Below are 18,497 nucleotides of genomic sequence, written 5' to 3'. Positions count from 1 at the left end.
GATGGGGCAGGCGCACACCTTCCTCCGGTTTCCGCCTGCGCTCTCTGTGTGTGGTGTCCCCTCCTGGCTATTCATCGTTGGTGCGCGTTCACGCAAGTCACTGGCCTTGACAATAATGTCCGCCCTCCCTCCCCATTTACCATCCTGAGGCCCCACTCAAAATTCTACTTTCCTAATCTTCCCTAACATTCCACCCACAGCCCCAAGTATTTGAATTTCACAGTACCTACTTCTGTATTCAACCACTCTCTAACGTAAAAACCAACAACAGACACAGACACCCCAGCTGCTTGGGGAAAGGGACTGTATCTTTACCTTTGTGTTACTCCTATACCATCTTACCCAATTCTGGGCACAGAAGAGGAAATCAGGAAATAATTAATACCACGCACATTTTTTTAAAAAATCAGTGCCTGAATGCACTGCTTTATACCTTAATCATTTACTCTTAAAAGGCCAGGAAAGCTATGCACAAAAGGCACCCCACGAACTGTCCCCTACCTTATGCGGCTGCGGGCGGTAGGGGTCACAGACGCCGTGGGAGAGGCGGAGAGGGAAAGCTGTGGCGGCGCGGCGCCCATAGCCATAAGGGAGGCCGGGGGCGCCCCCTCGGGTGCAGAGATGTCGCGTTTCATCTCTTCACTACTTCGTCGAGACACTGTGAAAGTAACCATTGCACATTTTATAGCAAAAATATTTTAAATTGAGTTCTTGAGACATTTTCTCCAATAGTTTACAAAAATAGCAGAAATTACAAGAGGAAAAACTCAAATTTTCTTTATCTTACTGATAAGTTGAAAGAGTTTATTTTTTCATTAAAAAAAAACTATAAAAAAAGATACCGTAGTTGAAATATGTGTTGAGCCTCACATGCCCCGATGGTTAAGAGGTTTGTCTCCCCGACCCCTGTACACTCACAGGCCCCACGGAGCACACAGTACGTACTCTGCAAACATTCGTTTAATCACAAATACAACTAAAGACCAAAGGCAGTACCTGAGAATTACTTATTTCCCACTAAAATCAACATGATGACCCTTCTGAACTTAGCCAAAAACACATTAAAGGGACTGAAAAAAGATACACTTAATTCTGGGTCAGGCCATGTTTTTAAAAGCATAAATCATATATCAATGAGACAGAAAATCAAAAGATGTCAAGTCGACTACTGAGCAATAAAGACAATCAGCAAAGTCCTACTTTGAAAGTCTGGTATAGGAAGACGACGCCTCTTGTTAGAATTACAGAAAAGCTCTGAGAACTGCTGGGTGGACAGGAGCCACTTCAGCCGTCGATAAAAGAGCCACGGTCAGGGCAGCTTTCTAGCAAGGGTGCGCTGGGTACCAGCAGGTGCTCACAACATAGGGCTGAGTGCAGTGAGAATGAGATACGACACAAAGTTCCTGACTTCAGACAAATTCTCTCTTACCTCAGAAGACACTGGATATGGGAGAGCCATTAACTGTATGACCTCTGGGCTGGTTGTAATGCAATCAATGTTATACAACAATAGTTTTCCCCCTTATTAGTGAAACTGTCTCCCTTGAATTGGTTAAAATTTTCCTGATGACTTTAGGATAATCACAAGCAGAATATAACACTGCCTTAGAAAAGTGATGTCTTTAAAGGTCCAGGAGGCAGGTGCTTTCTCCTATTACAGGATCTTATTTGAATAAAAATGCGCTTACATATTCTGACATAATTTTATAATTATTAGTTTTTTCTTTCAATATCAGATCTCTCTATGCATCAAATCAGCAGTATCTTTTAGTGGTAGACTAGGAAACTGAGTGAGAACAGCTTTCATAGTTATATATAAGATAGAAAAAAAAGACTGAGAAAGAATAGGAAGAACTCTGTTATAGGAAGAGGCTTTGGGATGATCATTTTGGCCAGGCTCCCCACTGATTTAAAGACCCAGCTACAATGTATTAAAAACTGCCTAACTTAAATCCATGTACAAGTGGGGCGTTAATTGTAGGAGACAGAACACAGGAATTTCTTCCTTCATAGTCCAATTTCTATTAGTTGAGCGATTAAATGTTAAGAAAAGGCCACAAAAGGAAAAGAACATGAAGAACTGATAAAACTCAAGAGTCAGCTCTAGGAGACAAACAAAGTAGACCCGTCAAAATCATCATTAGAGAATGGCTTTGTCACACAAGAAAAAATCTTCCAGTGAATTTTGGATGTGCTCTGAAATAACTCTTCAAAAACAGTCATGACACAACTTGGGATAAATATTTTAATCTTTCACAACTATATCCACTTTGTATAAAACTATGTTTTCAACACATCATCTAACCTACTCTAGGCATCTAATAAATACTTAAATGAATGGAACTATTTAGTTTTTGTGGTTTTTTAAAAAATCAGGGCCATATGATTTCTATAGAATCTGAAAGATACAATAGGAGAAATTCAGAGTGAAAAATAATCAACTCAAGAGTTTAAGAAGCAAGTAAAGTTAACTAAGTATAAAGAGAAAGTATTCGATACCAATACTAAAACTTCTAGAAGAGTCTTTTTAAAGGAAATTTCCAATAAAAGTTATTACCTGAGATGGTCTTGGCACTTTCCATGGCAGGCACTCTTGGCAGAGAAGCAGGTCGGCTGGTTGAGGATGTTCTTAACAGATGCTCTGCACAAAGTGGAAAAGGTCACGATAAAGACATCTGACGCTGAACACTGAAGTAACAAAGGCAGCGGGAAGGTGAGTCTTACCCCTCCCGCCCCTGACGCTCATCTCTGTCCTAGTCGAGGGCGCTTCAACAATTTCCCATACAGGCTACTTACACAGAATAACCGCCATAGACAAGGAACATGAGAAAACGTTTTGTTCAATGTTTTATTTCTAGAGATGAGACATTTGACACAAATGAAAATGCTTCTAAATCACCAACTGCGACTTACCTCTTTGATGCAATTCAACAAAATTCGCTGATCCCCTAGTGTATCTAGGTCTAAAAAGTACAAACTAAATAAAAGCCTTGCCCTTGTGCCTACATACGGTTAGTAGGGAAGACAGACACACACACACACACACACACATACACGTCAGGATGGAATTAATTAGAATACTAGAATGATAAAGTGCTATTAAACCAGAGAGAGAGAAGCCATTCATTTTGATTTCAGGAAGCAGGAAGGCTTCAAAAGCGTCCTGTAATGGCAAGCAGGGCTTTACTAGTGGAGAAGAGGGGTGGGTAACAGAATTTCAGCCAGACAATACCAAGAGCCAAGGTACAAGGGCAGTCAAGTGGAAGAATAGTAAAATCCCAGCATGGCTAAAATAAGGGGCACATGGAAAACAGAGACGGCAGCAGGAAGAGAGGCTCTAAAGGGTGGATGAGGCTGGCTGATGAGAACGTTCATTACCTAGTATGTGGACTTTAGTCTAAGGGCAACAAGGAAGCACAGACATTTTTGAACATTCAGGGAAGGACACAATCAGATACCACCTCAACCACCTGCATGTTTGAGCCTCACCTTGTTCTACTCCTCCCCTGCTTTCTAAACACAAGCTGTCCAGGGAGTTTCTTGAGTCCCTTGAACACTGGCACAAGCTGTTCCCACATCTCCCATACTCCTCCTCCGTTCCCTCCTGGCTGCCTTTATCATCCAGCAGGTCTTGTTTCAGCATCGCCTCCTCAGGACCTGCTGCCCACAGTGGAAGCTCCCAAACACAGACCGACACACTTTGTACCTAAGGCTACAAGCCCGACATGGCTGTTGTCAGGCCAGGGTGACAAGCACAAGGACAGAGTAGATGTGTTCTGCTTGGTCGGGGTGTACTAGGGATGTGCAATGAGGATCAGGGGAAACACCACCTCTTATACTTAATAAAGTCTCATTGACCAAGAAAGTCCCTACAGCTAACATATTTTTTTAAAAGGAGAAAGGCAAGGTTTACCATTAGTCAAAGAGGTTATTCAACACCTCTTTTTACAGTTGACAAATTAAAATACATTTACTCTCATTATAACATGATGTCAAAAGTAATGACATATGGTATTATCTTTCAAGGACAGCACATCTTTTATTTTAAAATTTATTTTCTAAGCAAATGAGGAACATCTGGTTGTTAATTACAAACTACTTGGAGGGGAAGGGATTAGGAAGGATGAACTTACTTTCTTAATTAAGATAGGATTTATATAGCCTAGTCATTACATCTTTCTTTTCAAGAACAAACCTCACCTCTGTGCAAAAAGCCTACAAAGCAAGCATCAATCAGAATTCTGAACCCTGTTGGCAGCCAGTCTTCATTCTCACAGGAAGAGTATTTTATGCACAAAGTCTGACAGATAAAGTTAGCAGCACGTGGATATAGTAGGAAACAGAAATCCATATTTTCATTTTAATTAAATTTTCCATTTTACAATGATAAAATTGGCTATTTCTCTAAATCTTAATCTCCCAAAGAATGCAGCAAATGAAGAAAAGTGAAAACAAAGGCTATAAAGACAAATGAATCAAAACAAGTATGTTAGCTAAGATACAGGCCTTGTCAAGCCCCACAAGGAATGTGTTTCCAAGTTGCCTTAATTCTTTCTCTTTCACATGGCACATCCTAGACACGCAACTGAAACAAAAGCTCAGGAAGCACACTGATTCATTCGCCCAAACCTGGCGAAGGCTCTTCCTTACTTGCACATTGAAGGATCCAAGTCTGTTTCAATTTGGCAGACACTTTTTGAAAATATACAAAACATTACATATTTCATGGCCTTCATTTAAACAGTCCCAATAGGTTAGTCTTTTCAAAATTATTTGTGGTAACTTTCAACTGGCACAACACAGTCTGCTACCATTTCATGAAGTATTTTCACTGGGAATCAAACAGGCACTCAGAGGCGCTTGTTATAGTAAGAATACATGTCTGTCTACTACTAGTAAGCCAGCCGGATTCCATCTTCATGTGAAATCGTTGGTTTATCCCTCTTCAGGAAATAAAATTAGTGTAGTGTGGCATGCAGAAGAGATTGTATTTTACAGTAATAGAGTCTACTGTCATATGGCGCTCTTCTTGTCTTTAATTCATTTATTAAACAAAAATAATTTGGGTACCCACTGCTTGCCAGGCTTGGTGCAAAGGTCAAAGAAAGGAAGACAGGAGGCAGGAAATTTGCCCCCATGGAACTCAGCCTAGAGCAGAGGCCAGACAGTTAAAAAAAAAAAATCATTACAAGTGAAGGATGCAAGGACAGAACAAATACATGGGGCTCTGGGAACACAGCAGGGGATGTGACCTGCTCTTCAGAGATCTGGAAAGACCTCCGCAGGAAATGACTTCTCAGTGAAGACTAGAAGGATAATTAATAGCCTTTATATAAGCAAAATATGGCTTGGGGAGGGTTATTCTATATACACTGAAAAAAATCCCTAGGGCATGGGGAAGAGAGGAGTAAGTGAGGCTGTAAGCAGGCTGGGAGGACCACACCAGGCAAGGGTAAAGCAAGCAGGTGATGCAGGCCAAGTTAAGCATCTTTCTGGCTGCAGTAGACTGGAGGAGGAACAATTCCAACTGTAGAGGAGAGATAAAAATGGCTTGGACTTGGGTGATACCAGGAGAGAAGGAGGGATGACTGAGGGCTCTTCAAACAGGTAGCATCGACAGACTTGCTGACCTACTCAACATGGAAGTAAGAAGGAAGGAGGTTCCACGTACAGAGGTAAGAGAGGGGAAGAGTATTATGGGAGGAAAAGAGGTGCGAATACATTGAATTTTAGAACCATTTCACATACCCTGGGAAAGATGAGGTTTAGCATGGGAGTTCAGAAGAAAAGTCAGAGTGAATATATAGTTTTGGAAATTATTAGCACATAACAGATGATGTGATAATGAACTTGGTGACAAGGAGGTCATGGTAACCTTGGTCAGAGCAATTTCATACATTGGCGGGGACAAAAGTAAGGTAAGAATATTCTGAAGAGTGAGTAGGAGACAGGGAGGAGACAAACTGTGAAAGGAAAAGAGAGAAAGTATAGTAGCTAGAGGAGGTAGGGAGAGGATTTTTTCTTCCGTAACATAGGAGAGATGTGAGCATTTAAAAATGACAAAGGAAGGGAGCCAGCAGAAAGGGTAAAACTGAAGATATAGAAGAAGGCTATACAGCATTTAGGCTCACAGCATCTATGAGAGCCCAAGGGAATGAGGTCCAGGGCTAGGATAAAAGGGTAAACCTACACAGAGACATTCTGTTCACTCCCGACAGACAGCAGTAACATGAGCACACTAGGTCTGCTCCTTAATTCTCTTATTGTAGAAATCACAGAAACAAACAGGTACAGGCAGTTGTCCCTTTATTGTTTCTCTGATCATTTTTATAAGCAAAACAACAACAACAAAAAATGTGTGTTTGTAAACACAGAAACCTAAATATCTCAACTTCTATTCATAGAGGAGTAGTTCCAAATGGACCAATTTTCCTGCTGAAAATAACTATAAAATCTTGAAAAACTATGAAAATCAACTACTTAAGACACTGCATAGGAACCAAAACAGGAAGAAAATGAGAGGAGTCTACACTTGGAAGAAGGGAAGAGTACTGCGTAAGTTTCCCAGTTTTATGGCTGCAGGCGTGAGTGTGGGCCCCAGATGAGGCCATGGAGGACAGCTAAAATTTGGTAGGAAACCCACCGCTTTACTGCTTCGAAGAAGCAGAGGACATACCTGGAGACAACCACAACTCTTGGGGGAAGAGAAAATACCAGAAAGAAGTCACAAATACTGTATATAAACTCTACCCAAATCTTTCAGTGACTGCTAAAATCCATAAGCACTCAGATTTCAAGGAGTTAAAGACAAAATAACTGAACAGGTATTTCAGCTAAAAAAAAAAAAAAAAAAGGCTGAGGCTTGAGGTAAACCAAGTTAACTGCTTGCTAACAAAACACAATTTCCTGCAAAGGAACAAAACAAAATCAAGATTCTCTATAATGTATGATTCACACTGCCTAGGATACAATCCAAAATTACTAGACATTTAAAGAAAAAGAAAAAAATGACCCGTATTCAAAAGAAATGGAAGCCTAGCAGAAAATAATTTTTAAAAAAGTTTTTTATTTATTGATTTCAGGGCAGGGGGGAGAGAATTATTATGCTTTTGTTCCACTTATTTATGCATTCATTGGCTGATTCTTATATGTGCCCTGACCAGGGATTGAACCCATAACTTTGGTGTATTGGGACAATGCTCTAACCAACTGAGCTACCTGGCCACGGCAGCAGAAAAGAATTTTAAAGCAGTTATTATAAATATGCTCAATATTATAAAGGAAAATATGTTCCCAACAAATGGACAAATAGGAAATCTCAGCTGAGTTGCAACAGCATGAGACATTTCATCCTGGAGAGCCTAAAGCTGCAGTGAACACACACTGAGAAAAAGCCTCTGGAATATGGTACAGGTGTTGGAACTATCTGACAGGGAACTTAAAAATACTATAATTAATATGTTAAGGCCTCTGATGGACACAGTACACAACATGCAAGAGCAGCTAAGATTTCCCAATTGAACTCCACTTACAGTTTCCATCTCTCTGCTGAAATTAGACAAATAAAACTGAGAGAGCCATGTGTCTGGTTCTTAACTGGGGGCAATTCTGTCAATGTTTCGAGGCATCTCCAGTTGTTTTGCCTGGGGAGACGTGATGGCTACTGGCTGGCATCCGAGGGGGTGCCTGCTGTCTCGCGGGTGGAGGTCAGGGACGCTGCTAAATATCCTACAGTGTAGGGAGTAAGCTTTACTGTATATAATGTTTTTAGTCAATCAGAATTTGGGGAAAGAGAATGGAATGCAGACTGTGTCAAAAGTAATCTAACAGTATTACAAAGACCCACACTGAGCTGATCTAAGTAACTTTGCTAAAAAAGTGTCTTGTCTGGATACTCTAAGATTAAACACAAAAAGAAATGTACACACACACTGTTCTCTGGTAAATTTGTTTCTCACAGGAGTATGGTTTAACAATTTTTAAATAAGCAAATATAATGTGGATAATGAGAGCCAGGTTTCTTACTGTCAAGAGAAAGAAGTTAGCAGTAAGGAAAATGCTAGAATGTACACTTTGGTACTGGCTTAGACTCAGAGGCATTAGCATAGATAAACTCATGGTTTTTGATAAATGGATATGGAAATAATAGTTTCATGTGTGTATGCATGGGTTGATTATACATATAAAATTTTCCTAACTCTATCCAGACAGGGACTGGAGGCACTGGAACGTCAGTAGAAATACATCTAGCATCCAGATCTTGTTTTCTAAATTACTATTCTCTAATAAAAGTCACCAGGACTCCTTGGAGTAGTTGATTCCAGAGCTGGTGCAGGAAAACAACAAGCCTGGATCATCTCGCAGCGCCGGGAAGTAAGAGAAGGCCTGGGGGGTGGAGGGGGGTTGTGCGCAAAAGAGCAGGACTCAACGTGAAACGTCTCCCAATGGCCGAAGTGGGGACAATCTAAGCCACAGAATATAACCCAAAGAATAAAATATTCGTAAGTCTATGCTAATACAAAAATGCTATACATATAACAGTAAGTATAATAACATAATATAAATAATTCCTTACAAAAATAATTGAGGAAAATAGAAAATCCCCTCTACAACACCACAGTAATAACTGCTGCAGGAAAAATGCACAGATGCTAAAACTAGTGAGAGCAAGTTTAAGCAGGAATAGAATATTTATTAATTACTAGCAGACAACCACCTTAACCAAGTGATAAAAGTCAACATCACCAATTATAAGATATAGCAACATGATGTTCCCCCTGATATGATACACTTAGAAGGGCACATCACCTCTTGGTATCCTTCTCAACCTCAAAGTAATTAGGAGAAAGAAAAAAAAAACAGAAAAACTCATACTAAGAGATATTCTAAAAAACAACTAAGTAGTATCCTACAAAAGTGTTCAGATCTGCCCTGGCTGGGTGGCTCAGATAACTGGAGCACTGTCCCGTAGACCAAAAGGCTGAGAGTTCAATTCCTGGTCAGGACACATACCTAGGTTGTAGGTTCAATTCCCAGTCAGGGCACAAATGGGAAGCAGCCAATTAATGTTTCTCTTTCACATCACTCTCCCTTCCTCTCTATTAAAAAAAAAAACAATAAGTATATCCTCAGGTGAGGACTAAAAAAAAAAGTGTCAAGACCACAAATGGCAGGAAAAGACTGCTAATGGCAGGAAAGTGAGTGCTGCAGACTGGTAAAGCTTTAAGGAGATAAGACAACAAAATGCAAAGTGGGTCCTGGATTTGATCCTGGAATAGAAAATGAACATTGGTGAAAAAACTGGTGGAATCCAAATAAAGTCTGTAGTGTAGGTTAACATTTAAATGATACTGATTTTTTATTTTTGATAATTATCCCATGGTTATGTAGGATGTTCATATAAGGGAACCTGTGTGAAGGTTATCAGAAAACTCTTAGTATTTTTGCAACTCTTCTCTAAGTTTAAACATCTCTCTTTTGAGTTTAAAGAAGACAGAAAACCTTAAATATTGCAATGTATGCTCAAGTGTACTGATTGAAACTTACCTCTTTTGAGTTTAAAGGCAGAGAGAAAACCTTAAATATTACAATGTACACTCAAGTGTACTGATTACAATTTATCTTGAAAAGCATAAGAAAAGACAGATAGATTAGAAGGATGAATATGTGATAAAGAGAATATAGGAGTATACCTGAAACCTTTATAATTTTATTAACCAATGGCACCCCAATAAATTTAATTAAAAAAATGTTTAGAAAGGGAGAATATAGGACAATGCTACAGAATCTAGGTAGTGAGATGTGGATATTTACTATACAATTTCTTTCCATTTTTCTGTATGCTTGAAAATTTTCATAATAATATGTTGGAAAAAATATGAGCCTAGTTACCTTGGTTTTATCAAGGCAAATATCAAGAACCACATCTGAGAAGAGAAGGAAAATGGAGGTGGGAGGGTTTCAAAGTGAACAGATATCCAATTAGACTGTAAGTACAGGAGAGCAGGACTTCTGCCTGAATTTCTCCCAGCAGGTCCCCCTGAGTGCTATAGCTAGGGCTGAGCCAGAATCTGATTGAGATCTACCCTTGGGAGAATGAACAGTGCTGTGGAACTTTTTAAATAGAAGCTTCTTTTTCTTTATTTTAACTTAAAAGTAAAGAGACTGTAACTTTTAACAATGGGCTGGCTTTCTGGTAAAACTTCCTAACTTTGTGTCACATTTATTGTATGTGCCCTTACCAATGAATTTTTCCAAAATACTAAATTTTTTAAAAATTTTCTCTCTCTAGGCCTCAGGTAACATAATTTGGACAGAGAGCAGTATGCGTTTCTTTACAGAACATGACTACACTTAGAATAACCAACTTTCTCAGACATCCATGTGTCTGAGCTGGTGGCACACACATGGCATTCACAAGGCCACACTGATACCAGGCAACCCCAGGCCCTCCAGTCACCTGAACCATCAGCTGAGGTCTTCATTTAACACTCGAGGCCTTTTAAGATCACTGTGCTAATGGAGACGGTACAGAACTTTTCAACTCCTTGTATCCATGTACCTGGTACCAGGCCTACCCCTTCCTGCATTGGCCACAAACACGAATTCACGTCTGTCTATAAAGACTCACTGAGGCGGCACCAATCGTGACCCTACTCATTTAACTCAACTGATGACACTAATAACAAAAGAGCATTTGATTAGTCCATTTATAATAAGATCTCTCTGGTCTGAAACATTCTCCTGCAACTGATATAAAAGCATGATGCTAAAACACAACAAAAAAACCCATACTTACTACGCTAAACTGAAAAAACAACAACAACAAGTTCTCCGAGTGTAGCAGAACAAGAGGCAGAACCTTTTTAAATTTCAGTAATGAAGCCACCAAAACTTTCAAAATGAAAATTATAGACTTTTTTTATTCATGCCAAGACAAAAGAGACAATCAAGGAGGAAAAGCATTTCAAGACAGAGCTCGGAAATTCTACGCTCTTATCAGTTTTGTAAGTGGTTTCTTTCTCTAGTGACTGTAAGATAAGATCACACTATGAACAAATTCTCAGATAAAAATTCATCTAAGTGTGTTTCCCTCTGTCTCCTGTATGTGCACTGCTTCCCCTAAACCCCATTAAGGCATTATAACAGACTGAGGTGGGGAATTAGACCGGCATTAACACAGGCTGACTGCACACACCTCACGCCCAACGGCACTATCATTTGATACATTACCAGATAATAAAATGAGGAAAGCCAAAAACAGATTTGATTCAGCGGGTCCCAGAGATATAACACATTTAGTCTGTGTCTTCAATAACCTTGGCTCACAGACCTTCCACACCCCATTCCCCATCCACAAAAGCCAAGGCAAGAGGGAAAATGAAACAGTACACCTTGCCTAATTTCCCAAATTTATTCTTTCCTAAAAAAACACGTGGGGTCCTTGTGAAAATGAAGTCTCCAGACTCCCTTTCCTGGAGACTCCCTGTCAACAGAGCTCAGATAAGGCCCAGGATTCTCTATTTTACCAAGTGACTCAGGTAAGCCTTATCAACAGGCAAGCTCTAGAAACACTGCTGCTGCTGGCTTTCCTGGGTAAACTTTGACCTGCTGGGAGCCAATTACGATGAGCCTGAGGGCAGCAGTCAGATGGGGAGAGGTCCCCTGGGTTGGCTTCAGGAGGCTGGGAAAGGCCCTGAGTCATTTCTCACTGGAGCATCCCTGCCCTCCTCCAGGGCCAATGGCGGCCTTGGGGACCCAGTATTCTTTGGTGTCCCAGCATCACTTCAGTGCTCTCGGCTACGAGCTGCTCTCACGCGGTTGGCACTGGCCCAGGGTCATACACATTCTCAAGGCTGTGTCATCCTGGATCCTGGCTCCAACTGCAGTTGGCTGTGACTGCAGATCAGAAGGCTGACTTTATTGACAGAACTGGGGCACACGTAATGGGCAGGGCAGTGGTTCAAGGGTCCTGAACCCTTGGCTTCCACCTTTGCGCTCAATGCACGCAGCTCTTTTACGATGCCCAAACATAATGTGTACCGAGGCTTTCTCACAGTGACTAGTCGGCAACTAAGCAAAACCCTGCTGATCTCGGCTGCTCTGCAATGAACTAAAATCTTTTACTAGTGGACAATTAAGAGCCATTATTCTCAGCCACATGTGATACTAAGAAAAAGTTCACAAACACTAATAAACTCTAACAGTGAACATTTATTGTGGGCTAAAATTTGTGCTCAGTATTTTACATGCTTTAACTCTCTATTTCATTCACTCACCTCATAATTTTTTATCAAGAGCCCAAAACTACTATAGGTGCTCAGGGCACCCTGACCTTGGGGACCTCACAATCTAGGGGAATGGAAGAAAACCATTAAAAGTTATAGATAAGTAAAAAACTATAAAGTATGTTAGAAGGGATAAATGCTAACGTGAAAAAAGAGAGATCAGAGACAGAGGCGTGTGGAGTGCAGAGTGGGTTACAATTATAAACGTGGCGCTCAGGACCTCACCTGGGCGAGATCGGGACGAAGCCTTGCAGGAGTAAGCCCTCCTCCTGGACAAGTGGTCCAGCCGAGGAAAAGCCAGGGTAAGGCTGCTACCTGAGGAGCGTGTCTGAGTGCCCCAGGACAGCAAGGAAGCCCATGAGTTTGGGCAGTGACCAAGAGAGCACGGTGATATCGCCAGAGAGCCAACTTGAGGCCAGGCTGGGAGGGTCTGGAGGCCACTAAAAGGACCCTAGTTGTTCTGAAAGAAATGGGAACCGGTGGAGGGCTCTGAGTGAAGTGACACATTCCAAGTTATACTTTCCAAGATTACACTGGCTGTAGGGTAAAGAATAGACTGGGAGAGGATTAGAAAATCTTTTGCCAGAACCCAGGTGAGAGACAGTGGTGACTCCCACTGAGAAGGTGGTCGTGGAGGGAAGAGCAATGCTCCGATTCAGGCTGTATTTTGAAAGTAAAGCCAGGGGGGTTTCCTAAAGAACTAAACAGATCTCAGATACGGCGTCTAAGACATGACTCCAAACGGAATTAAGAATGATTCCAAAGTTTCTGAAAAACAGAAATGCCATTAACTGAGGTAGAGAAGGCAAACTACAGGCTGAACAAGTTTGAAAACTGCAGGAATCTTGTCCTGGACGATCACAGTCTGAGAGTATTCAATATCAAAATGGCAATGTCAAATCAGCAACAGGATATATGAATCTAGAGTCCAGAAGAGAGGAGCAGGGGGGAGATAGAAATTTGGCAGTTCTCAGAATAAAAATAGTAGTTAAAAGTAGAAACAGACAGGACGCAGTAACAGACTGAGTGCAGACTGAGAAGACAGGCCTGGGGACTGAGCTCCGGGGCACACGCCACTTACTGGTCAGGCAGGAAGAATGAGCACAGGAGATGGCGAAGCCGCCGATGAGGAAAGAGAAGATGCGAGAGTGTGGCTCCATGAAAGCCAAAATGAACATCCTGGAAAAGCAACTGTTCAGCAGAACCAAATGCTGCCGACAGTTCCCAGCAGATTAGGACTGAGAGCCGACGGGGTTACTGACATAATGTGACTGGCACCCTCGATAAAAAGAGCCTGCTGGAGTGGTTACGCGTGAAAGCCTGCGTGCAGGGTTTAAGAGCTCTGGGAAGACAGGGACTTGAGAATCCCACGAGCTAGGTATTTGTGATTGTTCCCAATTTACAGACAAGGAAAGAGCATCAAACGGGGCAGTAGGCAGGACATGTGAGGCTGATGATCTATGCACCATACACGCACACAATCCCTGATGGATCCATCTGGGAGGTGAAGCTGGGAACAGGCTTATGATATAAAGAGAGACTTTAAACCTTCCATTATTTGTTCCCATAGCAAGAGGACCTTCTATGGGGAGAAAAGGTATCAGGTCATAATCAATGGAAGAGTCAGAAGCCAAGGAACAGGGGTAGGAAGGAAGCCTTTGTGCACAGAAGGCGGCAGCAGCCCCACCTTCCACTGTCACAGAAATGCGCGCACAACCAGCTTATCTGGACACTCAGGGCTGGCAGGTATAGGACCGGTTCCATCACGAAACTGAACGCTTCCAGCACTGGTGGTCCATGGAGGCCCGGGAGCCAGTCCTCTAGCTTCTTTAATGGAAGTGTTCTCACAAGTCTGCTTATTTCTTCCCCATGCCTGTCAAAACCTTGTAGCCTTACCTGTAAAGCCTAACACCTGACTTCGACAATGGAGAGAACACGTATGTGTACACACACACGCACGCACGCCGAGGCGACTGGCCTGCAGGAGCTAAGAGAAGCCCGAGGCTCCCGAGTGGTGTGCGCACCTGCTGAGCATCTCTACACCTATCCCGAAAGAAGTGCTGCTTTCACAGCACCAGGCCAATGCCACAAACCATTTCCCACGTGGCAGAGAAGGGGCCTGACCTCAGGTGGGAAGAGACTGGGTTCTGGTGCTGGCTCTTCCATAAAGAGCTGTGGAAAGTGGGCAAGCCCCTTCACAGGTGCAGGAAAGAATTGCTGGACCTCATCTTCCAGAGTCTCAGTTTCTTCTTATGAACAACAACAGACAACACAGAGATTTAAAAATGGGCTTTGGTGTCAGGCTGCCAGGTCTACTGTTCAGTAACTGTGGTAACCTACATTAAGATACTTTGTGAAGCCTCATTTTTAGTACCTGTAAGATGGGGATAACTATCCATACACCATGAACAACTATGAAAACGCAGCACGTAGCAAGAGCTACTCTCTATTACCTATCATGATGCTATGAGAGAGTTGTCTTCCAACATACACTTATCAACAACTAACCTCTGCACTTGTAATTAAGACATATTATTAGTAAACTTCTGATAAGATGTATACCAGACTGGTTTAAATAACATCAAGAACAAAGAGAACAATTTAGTTAGCTAAAAAAGGTCAGAATTTAAAAATTAGTAACAAAAGTAAAATATTGAAACATATGAGATAACATACCTTGAACAGGGATTTCCCCATAGTTTGGTCTCTTATCTGACAGGGCTGTTAGGGGTTTGGATGTAGAAATTGGTCCACTTATGGAATGTCTCTGAAACCAGAAGATAAACAGTATCAAAGTTAGGTTAAATCTAGAGCTGGGGCTCACAAAGAAAGTTGCAGAGAGTAAATATTTAGTTACAGACTTGCATAATCCCTTCCAAATTGTTATAAGGCTGAAACTAATTCTCATTCATCCTCCCCTGCCCCCAGCATATAATGTGATCAATATATCACTTTAAAATAGGAAGACCCCTGTGTCCTTTACTCAGTTTTTCTTAGAGATAACATCCTGTAAGTCTATAGTATACTATCACAACCAAGATACTGGTAGAGATAAACAAAGTGTTTTCATCCCCACGAGGATTCCTCCTCTGTCCCTTTAACAGTCAAACCTCCCCTCACCTCTCCCTGAACCCACAGAACTGACCCCTGCGACCACGGGTATTCTGATGGCACTCTGGATATAATCTCATTTTTTTGTTTAAAGAGAACTCTTAACTATCACATACCAATTAGAGTAACAGATGTGCTCCTATTGTACTTTTACTGGCCATTCAATTCATGCCCTGGTTCCAAGAGAGTCGGCAACTCTCTAGCTCTTCTACTACAACTGCCCTAATGCAACCCTCCATCAGCTCCGTCACCAGCTTCCTCAATCCTGTCTTACACATACATCCCTTTGCACGCAGCCAGAAGTAGTCACCAAATACTGCATACTTAGATAAAAGCATGGTCTCTGAAGCCATGCTACCCAGGGTGAAATTCCCTCTCTACCACTTCTTAACTGTATGACCCTCAGCAGCTTGCTTACCCTTCTGGGCCTCAGATTCCACATGTGAAAACTAGCGATAAGAACAGTACCTAATTCCCAATAGATTTGTCATGAGGATTAAATGAGTCAACATTATGAAGCATCTGGAACAGCGTAGATGATATATTGCGTGTTCAACACCTGCTAGTGATCACTATTAGAGGTTTTCAGAGGAACACCATTGACATTTACATAATTTATTTCAATTACAGATATTCACAGTATTTTAGGGGGAAAAAAAACCCAACTATATTCCTCCCATGATGGTCATTAGCCTCCCCCTCCCCCGACAGAGTAGAAATGATTTTGAAGGACTACCTTTAAAATGCTGAGACTCCAGAGCCCCCGCAGCCACAGGCACTTACCTGCATTGGGGAGACAGCTGCTGCAGGGGGGGTCTTCATGGGACTTGGACTCAAAGGTGTTCGAGGAATTGCAGCTGCAGCAGGGGTTGGTACTAGAAAATCAACAAACAAGCACATAATAAATGCATCATGGCACAGTGCAAGCTTTTGTAACTGGTCTCCCCTTATGGGTTCACCAAATTACCCAATGCGCTCAGCTCCCCTGGAAACCGTCCAGACTGACGCTCACCTCCACTGAACACTCGGAGCCACGTCCCGATCCAGTGCTCTCCCCACTACCAGGTGAAGTTTTGTTCCCTAGAGCAATTGTGTTTATTTCCAACCCTGATTCTGCCAGTCATTTCATCTTTGCTAATTAGTTAACTAAAGGTTAAAGCACTCCATAAATCAATGAAATCCAAGTACCAAAAAACAAACAAACAAACAAAAAAAACCCAAGAGGAGTATTTCTCAGGTGAGAAGCCTGAAATGTAGTGCATGTTCACTATCTGTATTAAACAAAGGAAAGCTGGGTTCCCGCTCATCTTCGCTTGCCCCGCCCCCACACTGTGGAGTTCATCACTTCACATGTATTTTCTGTTTTGTATTTAATGCATGGATGTTTAATTATACACTCATGTATTAGCTTTCCTCTCTCAGCGAACTGTTCAAAACTAGGATCCATCATTCACTTCTAGGTCCTTGGCCTTAGCAGAGATTCTAGTAGAGGGTGCATAAAAATGGTTATTCATTTGAAGCCAAATTAAAATCAAAATGGGACATATGAATGCAATCAGACACACCACATGGGACAAGACAAAGTATATCACTGTAGACCTTTTTATGTAGCTAAGTACACATAGCTAGAACTGTTATTTTTAGATGTATTTTTTATTAAGATAAAATTCCCATGATACAACATTAACCATTTTTAAAGGTACAGTTCAATGGCATTTAGGACGTAATCAGCAACTATAATTATCCGTACCTAGTTCCAAAACATTTCATTACCCCAAAAGGAACCACAGTACCTATTAAGCAGTCACTCCCCATTTACTTCTCCCCCCAGTTCCTAGCTACCACCAAGCTGCTCTCTGACTCTACGGTTTTACCTATTCTGCGTATTTCATATAAATGGACTCTTACAAAATGCGGTCTTTTATGTTTGACTTCTTTTGCTTAGCATACTTCCAAGATTTATCCACATGGTATTGAGTATCAGTATTTCATTCCTTACTATTAAATAATATTCCATCATGTGCCTAAACCACATTCTGTTTATCCATTCACAAGCTGATGGACATCTGAGTTGTTTCCACATTTGTATGAAGAGTTATGCTCACTTCTTTTGAGTATATAACTAGGAGTGGAATTGCCAGATCATTCAGAAGCATTTTATTATAAAATAGTTTTCTTTCAAAAAAAAAAAAAGTCAGTATAGAAGCATATTATCTTTTTGCATTAAAACCAATTTTATTAATATTTTCAATAATTGCATGATTCTAATTTAGTGTAGAGATTCCATTATCATTCTATTTTAGAATATGCTTTTCCAAAGTCCTTTTTCATCATACCCCTTTATATTACACAGAGGTAGCCACTAAGAGCAGTACTAAGTACATCTTTTTTACACTTTCAATGAAAGTATCTATGTACTTTAAAAAACAAAATGAGCCCTCACTGGTGTGGCTCAGTAGGGTTGGGCATCATCTCACAAACCAAAAGGTTGCCAGCCAGTTTGATTCCTGGGCAGGGTACATGCCTGGGTTGCAGGCCAGGTCCCCTGTCAGGGATGTGCAAGATGCAGCTGACTGTTGCTTCTCTCCCTTTCTTTCTCCTTCCTTTCCCCTTCTAAAGATAAATAAATAAAATCTTAAAAAAAAACCCAAAATGAAACCACACTGTATAGTAGTGGCCTTCAACTTGTTATAAAGGATTATAGACATATTTTAATATCAGGGCTGTAAAATCTACCTCATCCTTATTTAAGGATGTATAGTATTCTACTGCATTAATGGGTCATATCTGACTTAGCCATTTTAATGGGCAGTTAAGCAATTTCCAGGTTTTCCATTTTTTTCCTAATACTATAGTGAAAACTTGTGTGTGTTCCAGTATCATATATAAGAACTTTGGGGTCTGAATATGGCATTTTAAATTAGAAGATATTGATACTCCCTTATTGTACTTCAAAATATCTGTACCAAAAGTTTGAGTGTATACAAGTGACTTTTGCTCTGCTTTTAAGAAAACTGGTTTTGTGTATAATCAAAGAATACAGATTCTAGAAATTCTACCCTTATTAGGATGAATTAGAATAAAGCCTATCATGATGTT

The 18,497-nt window shown here is 41.1% G+C and overlaps 1 protein-coding gene across 1 annotated transcript in view; it reads right to left on the bottom strand.

Moving 5' to 3' along the window:
- Positions 1 to 18,497, bottom strand: part of SPECC1L (sperm antigen with calponin homology and coiled-coil domains 1 like) — a 105,869-nt gene that overhangs the window by 33,981 nt on the left and 53,391 nt on the right. The window contains exons 9-12 of the mRNA XM_054592776.1: positions 16,182 to 16,273; positions 14,964 to 15,054; positions 2,558 to 2,641; positions 502 to 658 (exon numbers count right to left, since the gene is read on the bottom strand). Coding sequence (XP_054448751.1) covers positions 502 to 658; positions 2,558 to 2,641; positions 14,964 to 15,054; positions 16,182 to 16,273 — 424 coding nt within the window. The remainder of the gene's footprint in view (positions 1 to 501; positions 659 to 2,557; positions 2,642 to 14,963; positions 15,055 to 16,181; positions 16,274 to 18,497) is intronic.

Source organism: Pteronotus mesoamericanus, unplaced genomic scaffold (assembly GCF_021234165.1).
Source record: "Pteronotus mesoamericanus isolate MK-2021 breed Mesoamerican mustached bat unplaced genomic scaffold, CSHL_Meso_final scaffold_371, whole genome shotgun sequence".
In the NCBI taxonomy this organism is placed as follows: domain Eukaryota; kingdom Metazoa; phylum Chordata; class Mammalia; order Chiroptera; family Mormoopidae; genus Pteronotus; species Pteronotus mesoamericanus.
This window is presented reverse-complemented; position numbering and strand designations above follow the sequence as displayed.